The sequence below is a fragment of the Rhea pennata genome, chromosome 22 (genome assembly GCF_028389875.1).
Source record: "Rhea pennata isolate bPtePen1 chromosome 22, bPtePen1.pri, whole genome shotgun sequence".
In the NCBI taxonomy this organism is placed as follows: Eukaryota; Metazoa; Chordata; class Aves; order Rheiformes; family Rheidae; genus Rhea; species Rhea pennata.
The window spans coordinates 568,235-580,132 of record NC_084684.1 but is presented as its reverse complement, the minus strand read 5'-3'; the positions used below and the strand labels follow the sequence as shown (position 1 = coordinate 580,132).

General features: G+C 55.0%; 1 protein-coding gene across 1 annotated transcript; it reads left to right on the top strand.

Annotated features, from left to right (window-relative positions):
• The first annotated feature begins 2,737 nt into the window (after positions 1–2,737).
• Positions 2,738–10,787, top strand: RCC2 (regulator of chromosome condensation 2). The gene is made up of 12 exons (XM_062593271.1): positions 2,738–3,055; positions 4,929–5,022; positions 5,391–5,534; positions 5,785–5,916; positions 6,431–6,519; positions 7,266–7,393; positions 7,991–8,156; positions 8,237–8,417; positions 9,082–9,187; positions 9,307–9,379; positions 9,525–9,602; positions 9,691–10,787. The coding sequence occupies exons 1-12, from the start codon at positions 2,738–2,740 to the stop codon at positions 9,793–9,795; spliced, it is 1,614 nt and encodes a 537-aa protein (XP_062449255.1). The 3' UTR covers positions 9,796–10,787.
• The last annotated feature ends 1,111 nt before the right edge of the window (positions 10,788–11,898 follow it).

Sequence of the window (11,898 nt, the reverse complement as noted above, 5' to 3'; positions counted from 1 at the left end):
ACGCGCGGGTGTCGCCGACGCAAGGCAGGCGCCGGACGTGCGCGTGCGCCAGCTGCGGGGTTTTTTTTTTTAATATCCGTGGGGTTTTTCATATCCGTATCGGCGGCGACGGAGCCGGTCTGGGGATGCCCTCTGCTGGCACCGGCCGGCACGTCGGAGCGGGCGAGCGCCGCGGGCCCGCCAGCGCGGCGCGGGGGGCCCAGGGCGCCCCCCGACCCCGCTGCAGGCCCTACGGATATAATAAGCTGATTTTACTCTTCCTCCGCTCCTAATTTATGCAGGATAAAATGGCAGCTAGGGAAAATAATTATTTATTTATTTTTTCAATTTGGATTTTTTTTTTCCCCTCCGCCGCTCGCTTCGGGCCAGGTTATTGCAAATCGGAGCTGAAATGCGCCGCCTGCGTGGGCACGGCCGAGGCCTCTTCGGGTGAAAAGGCGGCGTGCCAAAGAGCTAACCGGCCAGACCAGTTCTTCGTTAGCCAAATCACCTTCCCGGGGCGGCCCCCAGGGAAAAACCAGTTTCCCCACAGCCCAGAGCCCCGGGGATTTTGGCATAGAAAGAGGGTGGGTGCAAAAAAAAAAAAAAAAAAAAAACTTCCGTGTCCTTGTCCCCGCCGATGGCAGGTTTTGAGCCTCTTCGCTGGCGTTTTGCACCCATCGAGGTTGGCGAAGCACTTTCGGTCGCAAAATTCCCCCGAGAGGAAACTGGATGCGGTTCTCCTACCCGGCTGCCGTCAACGGGGAGCAGTCGGAGTGAAAATTGGTGCCGGGTTGTCAACAGGATGGGCCAGAAAAAGAAAAAAAAAACAAAAAAAAAAAAAAAAAAAGAAAGAAAGAAAAATGAAATGGTTCACGGTGACTCACGAAAATGCTGCCCTAAAAACCAGGAATGAGCTTTTTTCCCAGCCCAGAGCTGAGCCAGCCCTTTGCTTTCTCACGGCCAACTCCAGTTTGGGGTTTTGGGGTTGGGTGCATCTTCTTCCCCTGGGAAAAAAAAAAAAAAAAAAAAAGAAAAAAGAAAAAAACCTCCTTGCAAGGCCCTTTTCGCAAGCATCTTTCCTCCCTGAAAAAAAAAGAAAGAAAAAAAAACCCTGCAAGCAGGCAGGACATCTTTCTGCGAGAAGGGGAATCCCTTTACGACTGGCATAAAATCCCTCGTTCCTCTTCCCCCGCCGGAGTCTTCCTGTCCTAAAGATGGAGCTGTGCACGCCGCGCCGGACTTTACAGCCTCTTCCTCCTCCAAGCGTTTTTTTTTTCTTTTTTTTTTTTCCCTTTCCTGCCCATACATGTGTTTCTGTTTTGTATTGTAGCATTTGTTCTCGCGGCTCATATTTACATTTTAAGTGCATCTGGTGGGTGGGCGCTAGGGGAGGAAAGGGAAAGAAAGAAAGAAAGAGAGAGAGAGAGAGAGAGAGGAAAAAAAAAAGCCTCCCTTTTCTGCAACAGGAAACACCACCAAAAATATTGCAAAGGCCCCGAGTTGTTGCTTTGCTTTTATGCTGCACCCCTTCGCCCTAAAAACCAGGTAGAGCTTTGCAATCGTGCCGGGGGGGGGGGGGGGAGGTGCGCGAAGTTGGGGGGGGGGGTTTAAGGGGAGGGGGAAAAGGGATGGGGGGTGAATTATTATTATTATTATTTTAAAAAAAAGGGGGGGGAGGAAGGAAGGCGGATCCACGTGGTTTAATGGGAGACAGACAGAGATCCCATTGTTCAAAATCAATAAAAAAGGGGGGGAAAAGAAAAAGAAAGGCGGGGGGGCGGCGGGGGGGGGGGGGGGAGGCAGCGGCCCGGTACCCCCCCTCCCCCCCCCCCCCCCCCCCCCCCGCAGCACCGCGCCGCGCACGGCTCCCGCTTTCCCTTTATTTATTTCTTTTCGGCCACCCCCCCCAAAAAAAAAAAAGAAAAGAAATCCCTCCTCCCAAAATATCCAAAACAGAAACAAAACCCAACCGACGAATTCCCCCCCCCCCCCGGGCGCCCCCCTCCAACCAACCAAGCGACAAAAGGCCGCAGCAGCAGCCAGCGGCAAAGCCGGGCCGCCCCCCCGAAGGCAGCCGGTGGACCGGGGGGGGGGGGAGCGGCTTCCCCCCCCCGCTTTTGCCCCCTTTTTATTTTGCCCTTACTCCCCCCGCTTTTGCCCCCTTTTCCCCCCGCTTTCGCTATTTTTCCTCCCCTCCCGCCCCCACTTTTGCTTTCTTTTCGCCTCGGCGCGGGGGGTGAGAGGGGAAGGGGGAGGGGGCGATGCCGGTGCCACGCGGGGAGCGGCGGTGCAAAAACTCACTTCCCGGCTTGCGCTCTCATTTATCTAATTACAAAAAAAGAAAGAAAAAAAAAAGAGAGAGAGATAGAGAGAGAGAGAAAAGAAAAAAAAAAAAAAAAGAAGAAATTGTCGGGGCGGGGGGGTAAAGAAGAGGCGCTTTCACGGCGCTTATTTTTCAAAGTAATCCGCGCAAGGCGACGCCAGCCCTTTTTAAAGTTTGCCCAAGCGCGATTCAAAGCAGGCAGGGGGGGAAGGGGGGGGGGGAGCATTAATTAATTGATTTTTTCTTTTTCTTTTCTTTTTTTTTCTTTCTTTCTTTCTTTTTTTTTTTTTTTTTTGGCTTTGCTTTTGCCGGAAAAGCTCCGTTCCGCCCGCGTTTCTTTTTTATTTTATTTTTTTTTATTTTTATTTTTTTAATTTTTTTTGACGGGGGGTGGTGTGGGAAGAGGGGGGGGGGGTCCGAGGCGCGCGCGCGATGCCCCGCAGGAAGGCGACGGCGACGGCGGCGGGGCCGCCCTGGGAGCCGGGTTCGGGCAACGGGACGGCGCCGAGGAAGCGGCCGGGCCCGGCGGCGGCGGCGGCGGCGGCGGCGGCGGCTGCGGGCGGGCGGCGGCGGCCGCGCCCGGAGCGCGGCGGCGGCGGCGGCAGCAGCGACGAGGAGGCTCCGCGCGAGCGGCGGCCGCGGGACGGCAGCCCCGGCGGCAGGAGACCCCCCCGGGCCGGCGCCCCCGGGGGTCCCGCCCGGGGCCAGGCCGTGATCATCTGCGAGCCCGAGCACAGCAAGGAGCGCGTCGTGAGCCATCTCCCCCCCCCCAAATTTCCCCCCCCAATTTCCAACCCCCAAATCCCCCCCTCCCCTCGCTGCACCCACTCCGTTGCAACCCTTACTTGCACCCCCCCATCCGCGAACCCCTGTGCTGCCCCCTCCTAACGCACGCCCTCGTTGCACCCTCTCAGGCACCCCATTTCCTCCCCCGCCTCGTTGCACCCCCTCGTTGAACCCCGGAATGCGCCCGCGTTGCACTCCTTTAGGCACCCTGTTTCCCCTCCCCCCTCACTGCACCCCCTCGTTGCACCGCAGAATGCCCCCCCGTTGCACCCCAACATGTCTCCTTGCTGCACCCCCTTAGGCACCCTGTTCCCCCCCCCTTGTCGCACCCCTTTGTGCACCCCACCACTGCACCCCGGAATGCCCCCCCGTTGCACCCTGTGCCCCCCCATGCACCCCACCACTGCACCCCCTCATTGCACCCCGATGCACCCCAGAATGCCCCCCCCTCGTTGCAGGGTGCCCCTTTAGGCACCCTGTTTCCCCCCCCATTTCCCCGCTTTGTGCACCCCACCGCTTCACCCCCTCGTTGCACCCCGATGCACCCCAGAATGCCCCCCATTGCACCCCCTTAGGCACCCATTTTTCCCCCCCTCGTTGCACCCCCCCGTACACCCCACCGCTGCACCCCCTCTTTGCACCCCACTTCACCCTCTGATGTGGGCCTTCATTGCACCCCCTTGCCCCCCATTTTACCCCTCGCTGCACCCCGTGCACCCCCCTGCTGCACCCCTTCCTGCACCCCCGACCTCGCCATGTCCGTCCCCCCCCTTTCCTCCAGTGACCCCCCCCACTTTGGCCTAGTTCAGGGAGGGGGGGGGGGGGAATGTAAAAATAGCTTCTGGGCTGATTTTTTGTTTTGGTTTGTTTTTTTTTTCCTGCAAAATCGATCCATTTTGGGGCTCGGTGGGAATTCTTGCCGGCGGCCCCTATAGAGATGCCCCTATATAACATACGGCGGGCAGCTCGCAAACTTCTTTTCCTTCCCCACCCCCGCCCCGGTTTTGCGAGCCCTAAATTGCCCCGAACCGCATGCGTCCGTCTGTCCGTCCATCCATCCGTCGCCACCGCCGTCACGTCATGTTCACCCCCTCCAACCAGCTCCGGCTTCTCCATCCCTGGCAGCTGCTTTTCCGGCTATTCCAGGCGGAGTTTACAGCTCCCTCTAACTCCTTCCTCGGCAAAAAGCCGGAGAAAACGCAAAACGCTCCCGTTTTGGGGCGGTTTTGGGACGGCTCCGACGGCAAAGGCGGATTCTCCGTTATCACCTCCCTCCCTCCCGGGAAGCGACTTGGGAAGCGACTTAGGCAGCGCCACATGCCGCCCCGGCGCTTCCCGCTGCCTTGCGGCGCCGGAGCCTCCCAAACTTTTTGTGCCGGAAAAAGTCGGAAGCGCCGTTTTGGCCGGCTCGACTCCTTGCAAACGCGGTGCCGGAGCGGGATTTTTTTATCCGGGAAAAGCCATTTTTTGCTGACAGACGGCAGCAGCCCCGGGCGTTTGCTTTTCCCAGCTCCGGCTGGCGTTCCCACTTTTTTTTTTTCCCAGCGTTTTTCCCTTGTTTTGGCAGCGGTGTGCTCGCTCCTCAAATTGAGGAAGGAATAACTCCCCCCCCCCCCAAAAAAAATCCAATAAATCCGATAAACGGGATTAATAACCCAGCTGGGCCAGGGGGTGCGCGGGAATTTCCACCCCCTTTTTCCCGCGGTCGCCCCGGCTCTGTTGGCGGCCGCGGTCGGGCACGCTCCAAACCCGCCTCTTCCCTCCTGCCTCCGAGGAAGCCGATGGCTTTTATTTATTTATCTATTTATTTTCCCCCCTCGCCCCCCGTCCCTTGCAGAAACTCGAAGGCTCCAAGTGCAGGGGACAACTGCTGATTTTCGGAGCCACCAACTGGGACTTGATCGGCCGCAAAGAAGTGCCTAAGCAGCAAGGTGGGAGAAAGCGCCCGCCCCGTCCTGCGGCTTTATTGTAAAATTTAAATTCTATCATTAACTTAAACTAATTAATTAATTAATATATATGTATATGCATAAATTGAAAAAATATATATTTGTATATATATATAAAATCATATATGCGTGCGTATATATTTTAAATTTATTTTTAAAAAACAATTGTTTTAAAGTTTGCTTTTAAAAAATTAAATCTTGAAATTTAAAAATTTAAAATGCAATATTTTAATTTTAACTTTTAAAAGAGTTGAACTTTTAAAATTTAAAATTTTGAGATTTTAATTCTTAAAAATTTTATTTTTTTATGAAAAAAAAGCTATTTTTTTCCCTTTCTTTTCTCGCCGCAGCTGCTTATCGTAACCTGGGCCAAAACCTGTGGGGGCCGCACAGGTATGGGTGTCTCTCAGGGATTCAGGTGCGGACGGTGGTGTCCGGCCCCTGTGCCGCTCACAGCCTGCTCATCACCGCCGAGGGCAAACTCTGGAGCTGGGGTGAGCCACCAAAAACAGCAAAAAAAAAAAGAAAAAGAAAAAAGAAAAAAGGCAAAAAAAAAGCAAAAAAAAAAAAAGCAAAAAAAAAAGCAAATAAAAAAGGCAAAAAAAAAAAAAGCAAAAGAAAAGCAAAAGAAAAGCAAAAGAAAAGCAAAAAAAAAGCAAAAAAAAAGCAAAAAAAAAAGCAAAAAAAAAAGCAAACCCCCCCCCCCAAACCCACCGAACCTCCCCGTCCGCTTCCGCCGCGCAGGTCGCAACGAGAAGGGGCAGCTGGGCCACGGCGACACGACGCGGGTGGAGGCGCCGCGGCTCGTCGAGGCGCTCGCCGGCGAGGCCGTGGCGCTGGCAGCCTGCGGCCGCAGCCACACGCTGGCGCTGACGGGTACCGTGAGCGGGGGGCGGGCGCTGGGCGCCGCCGGCCCCCCCGGCCCCCCCTTCACTTCCTCCTTTTTTCCCTGTTTTGTTTTTTTTTTTCCTGTTTTTTCCCTATTTTCCCCTTTCTCCCCCTTTTCCCTTTTTCCCCTTTCTTCCCCCCTTTTCCCTTTCCCCCTTCCCCCCTTTTCCCCGTTCCCCCCTTTTTTGCCTTCCCCTTCCCCCTTTTTTGCCTTCCCCTTCCCCCTTTTTCCCCCTTCCCCTTTCCCCCTTTTTCCCCTTTCCCCCTTTCCCCTTTTCCCCCTTCCCTTTCTTCCCTTCTCCCTTTTTCCCCCCTTTTCCCCTTTCCTCTTTTTTCCCCTTTCCCTTTTTTCCCCCTTCCCCTTTTCCCCTTTTTCCCCTTTTTTCCCCTTTCCCCTTTTTTCCCCTTTCCCCTTTTTTCCCCCTTCCCCCTTTTTTCCCCCTTCCCCCTTCTTTTCCCCTTTCCCCCTGCTGCCGCCTCCGGCTTTTTGCCGGCCCGGCAGAGAGCGGCTCCGTCTTCGCCTTCGGGGAGAACAAGATGGGGCAGCTCGGCCTCGGGAACCAGACGGACGCCGTGCCCAGCCCCACGCAGGTGAGTCGCCGCCTCGCCGCCGCCTGCCCTTTATTCCCGTCGATTTATCTATTTATTTATCTATTTATTTATCTATTTTCTCCCCTGCGGGAGACGGCGGGGGTGCAGCCGCCTCTGCCCTCGAATCGCCGCTTCTTAACTTTATCGTCCGTTAAAAAAGAAATATATTTTTTCAATTTTTAAATTTTGCTGTTAAAAAAAATGATAAAATTTCAAATTTTTAGCTCGTTAAAGTTTTTGTCTTTCTGAACCAGTGAAGCTTTTTAATTTTGATTTCTTTATTTTGTGTTTAATGGGAAAATTTAACTAACGCCGGGAAAATTTAACTAACGTCGGCAAAATTTAACTAATATTGGGCAAATTTAACTTCAGGAAAATTTGATGTCGGGAAAATGTAACGGGAAAATTTTAACTGATGTCGGGAAAATTTGACATCGGGCAAATTTAACGGGAAAATTTTAACTGATGTCGGGAAAATGTAACGGGAAAATTTTAACGTCGGGAAAATTTGACGTCGGGCAAATTTAACGGGAAAATTTTAACTGATGTCGGGAAAATTTAACGGGAAAATTTTAACGTTGGGAAAATTTAACGGGAAAATTTTAACTGATGTCGGGAAAATTTGACGTCGGGCAAATTTTAGCTTTGGCCGAATGTATGTTTGGAGACGAGGGGAGTTGCAGGAGAGGGGGGTGCTCGGGGGGGGGGGCCGCGCCGGGCTGACGCGCTCCCCGCCGGCGCCGCAGGTCGCCTACGACGGGCAGCCGCTCACCAGGGCGGCCTGCGGCGCCGAGTTCAGCATGCTCGTGGACTGCAAGGGCAACCTCTACTCCTTCGGCTGCCCCGAGTACGGCCAGCTGGGTACGGCCCCCCCGCCGCGCCGGCCCCCGGCCCCCCCCTCCCCGCCCCTCCTCTTTCTTTCTTTCTTCCTTTCTTTTCTTTTCTTTCATTTTTTCCTCTTTCTTCTTTCTTTTTTTCTCAATTTCTTTTCTTTCATATTTTTTCTTTCTTTTCTCCCTTCCTCCTCCTTCCCTCCCTCCTTGCTTCTCCCTCCCTCCTTCCTCCTCCTCCCTCCTTCCCTCCTTCCTTCTGCTTCCTCCTCCTTCCTCCCTCCCTTTTTCCTCCTCCCTCCTTCCCTCCCTCTTTCCTCCTCCTCCTTTCCTCCTCCTTCCTCCTTTCCTCCTCCCTCCTCCTTTCCTCCTCCTCCTCCTTCCTCCTCCCTCCCTTTCCTCCTCCTCCCTCCCTTTCCTCCTCCCTCCTCCTTTCCTCCTCCTCCTCCTTTCCTCCTCCCTCCCTCTTTCTTCCTCCTCCTCCTTCCTCCTCCCTTCCTCTTTCCTCCTCCTCCTCCCTCCCTCCCTCCTCCCTCCTGTCCATCCGTCCATCCTCTTTCTCCCCTCCTTTTTATTTCCTTTTTTGCCCCCTTTTCCGCCCCCTTTTCACCTGCCCCCCCCCCCCCCGGCCACCGCCGCAGGCACAACTCGGACGGCAAGTTCATCGCCCGGGCGCAGCGCATCGAGTACGACTGCGAGCTGGTGCCGCGGCGCGTCGCCATCTTCATCGAGAAGACCAAAGACGGCCAGATCCTGCCCGTGCCCAACGTGGTGGTGCGCGACGTGGCCTGCGGCGCCAACCACACGGTGAGCGCGCCGGCGCCGGCGGATGCCCCCACCGCCGCCGCCGGCGCCCCGCTCAGCGTCGCCCCTCCGCTCCCCGCCAGCTCGTCCTGGACTCGCAGAAACGCGTCTTCTCGTGGGGCTTCGGCGGCTACGGGCGCCTGGGCCACGCCGAGCAGAAGGACGAGATGGTGCCGCGCCTGGTGAAGCTCTTCGACTTCCCCGGCCGCGGGGCGGCCCAGATCTACGCCGGCTACACGTGCTCCTTCGCCGTCAGCGAGACAGGTCGGGCCGGCGGCGCGGGCGGGCGGCGCGGGGCGGGCGGTGGGCGCTTCGGCACCGGCCGACGTGCCCGGTCCCCTCTCTTTTTTTTTCCTCTCTTTTTCCTTTTTTTTTGCTCCTTCCCCCCCCTTTTTTTGCTTCCTTTCCTTTTTTCCCTTCCTCTTTTCCTCTTCCTCTTCCCCTTTTCCCCTCCTCTTCCTCTTCCCCTTTTCCCCTCCTCTTCCTCTTTCCTCTTTCCCCCTTCCTCTTTCCCCTTTTCCCCCTCTTCTTCCTCTTCCCCCTCCTCTTCCCCCTTTCCCCTTTCCCCCTCTTCCTCTTTCCTCTTTTCCTCCTCCTCTTCCTCTTCCCCCCTTCCTCTTTCCTCTTTCTCCCCTCTTCCTCCTTCCCCTTTTCCCCCTCCTCTTCCTCTTCCCTTTCCCCCTCCTCTTCTCCTTTTCCCCTTTCCCCCTCTTCCTCTTTCCCCTTTTCCCCCTCCTCTTCCTCTTCCCCTTTTTCCTCTTTTCCCCCTCCTCTTCCTCTTTTCCCCTTCCCCTTCCCCTTCCCCCTGCCTTTTCCTCCTCCTCTTCCCTTTCCCCCCCTTTTCCTCTTCCTCTTTCCTCTTTTCCCCCTCCTTTTCCTTTTTTTTTTGTTGTTTTTTCTCCCCCCCTTCCTCTGCCCGGCTTCGCAGGCGGCCTCTTTTTTTGGGGAGCCACCAACACGTCACGCGAGTCCACCATGTACCCCAAGGCGGTGCAGGACCTGTGCGGCTGGAAGATCCGCAGCTTGGCCTGCGGGTAAGCGCCGTGCCGGGCCGGGCCGGGCCATGCCGGGCCATGCCGGGCCGAGGGGGCTCAGTGCCGCATCCTGCCGGCGCTGAGCCCCGTGTGCCGCCTCCCCCCCCCCCCCCCCGCAGCAAGAGCAGCATCATCGTGGCGGCGGACGAGAGCACCATCAGCTGGGGGCCGTCGCCCACCTTCGGCGAGCTGGTGAGGAGCTCGCCGGCGCCGCGGGAACCGGGAGAAGGGTTGGGGAAAAAAAACCGAAAAAATAAAAAATAAGAATAAAAATCGCCGGCGCCGCCCGGGCGCATCCTCAACGGAGCCGCCGGCGCCGCCGGACGCCTTCCCGCAGGGCTACGGCGACCACAAGCCCAAGTCGTCGACGGCGGCGCAGGAGGTGAAGACGTTGGACGGGATCTACGCGGAGCAGGTGAGGGAATCCCTGGGATCGGGGGGGGGGGGGGCGACGGCGAGGCGGCGGCGGCGAGCGCCCGCCGCTTTCGCCTTTCCTCGCCCAGGTGGCCATGGGCTACTCGCACTCGCTGGTGATCGCCCGCGACGAGAGCGACGCCGAGAAGGAGAGGCTCGGGAAGCTGCCCGAGTACAACCCTCGCACGCTGTGAGCCGCCCGGCGCCGCGCCGGAGCCCGCCGCGCCGCCCGAGCCTCCCCGGCCGCGCCGGAGCGCGCCTTGCTCTATTTTATTTTATTTTAGCTTTTTTTTTTTTTTTCCCTCATTTGTTTTGCTGCGTTTCGGGGGCAGGGGGAGGGAAAAGCAGGAGGGGGCAACCAGATGGGCATAGGTTGTTTTTTTTTTTTTTTTAATTATTATTATTTTATTTTTTCTTTTTAAAATTTTTATTTTATTATTATTATTTTTTTTTCCTCCTCCCCCCACCCCCCCGGCCACAAGCGCTCGGCCGTTCCGCATTTAAGGGCTTCGAAAGCCTTCAGAAATTTTCTTCCCCCTCCTGCAACCCCAGCCCGGTCCGGGGAACCGCGGGAGCTCGGTGCCGCCGGCTGAGCCCGGAGCGGAGCCGGATCCTCGCCGGGTGGCCGAAGCCCCCCGAGATGCCGCTTTTCCCACGGCGGACAGCAGGGCGTCTCGTAAATTATAAAATATATATACATATATATATGTGTATGTGTGTATATATATGTATATATATATAAAATGCCCGGTGGCTCTGGCGACCTTTCTTTTATAATTATTATTTTTATTTCGCACCCTGGTCCCCCCAACCCGGGCTGGGGCGTTGCTTCCCTTATTCCCTCTTCCGTCTTTCCCTTTTCCTCCCTGTTTCCTCCCCGTTTTCCCCTCTCTTCCCCATTTTCCTCCTTTTCCCCTCTCTTCCCCATTTTCCTCCTTTTCCCTCCCCTTTTCCTCCCCCTTTTCCCCAGTTTTCCTCCCCATTTCCTTCTTTTTCCCCCCATTTTCCTCCGTTTCCTTCTTCCCCCCTTTTTTCTCCCCATATTTCCCCCGTTTCCCCCCATTCCCCCTTCCCCAATTTTCCTTCCCATTTCCCCCATTTCTCCCCCATTTCCCCTCTCCTCAGTTTTCCTTCCCATTTACCCCATTTCCCCCCCTTTTTCCTCCCCGTTTCCCCCCTCTTTTCCCCTTTTCTCCCCATTCCCCCTCTTTCCCCCCTTTTTCCTCCCCATTTTCCCCTCTTTTTCTCCTCTTCCCACCCCCTTTTTTTCCACCCCCTTTTCCCTCTCCCCCCCCCCATCCCCGCTGCAGCCTGCGTCGTGGCCGCCCCCAGCCCCTGCTCCGGTGCCGCGCGCAGAGCCGGGAACCAAGGTGCCTTTTCCGCAGCCGCCCTGGGACTCTTGCAGTACTCACCAAAAGGGTGGGGTTAATTATTATTATTATTATTATTACAATTTTTTTAAAAAATTGCTTTGGGGGTTCAGGGTTTTGGGGGGTTTTTTTGGTATGTTTATTAGGATGGGGAAAAAAAAAAGGAAAAAAGAAATCTTCCGAGCAAGGAGAGCAGCCGGGCGGAGAAGCTGCACGTCCGGCACCGGGGCTTTTTTAGCAATATGTTATGCAATATGTTAGGAGGAAGCATCGTGCGATGTCCCTCCCCGACCCCTCCTGGGAAAGGGTTTTGAGAGAAGGGCAAAAAAAAAATCCCCTTTTCCCCCTCGCTCCTAAAAAAGGGGGAAAAAAAAGGGAAAAGGGGGAAAAAAGGAAAAAAAAAAAAAAAGAAAAAAAGGGAAAAAGAAAAAAAGAAAAAAAAATTTTAAAGAAAAGCTCCTAGGGGTTGGTTTGTGGAGGCCGGCCGGATCCTGCCCGTAAACGAAATGGGGGGGGGGGGGGGAAGGGGGAAAAAACAAAACAAAAAAAAAAACCCTTATTACTCTTTGGGGATTTCTCTCCCCGCCCTTGAGCGGCGCAGGAAGGGCTCGAAATAAAATCCTAAAGCGCAGGGATCCGGGAAGGATTTTTAATTTAGTGCTGGAATTGTCTTCTCACGTTTGGGTTTAATTTTTTTTTTTGGTTGTTGTTTTTATATATATTTCTCGGAGTAAATGTTTAAATAAACGCCGTCATTGTGTACAGCCCTGGGCTCTGCTGGCTCTGCTCCTGCCGGGGCGCGACACGTTACCCGTATTTTTTTTCATCCGAATATTTTTTCAAAAAAAATCAGATTATCTTGACATTTTTTCTTAATTTTTTCATCGCAAAATTTTTTCCTCCAAAATTTGTTCTCCATCTGAATTC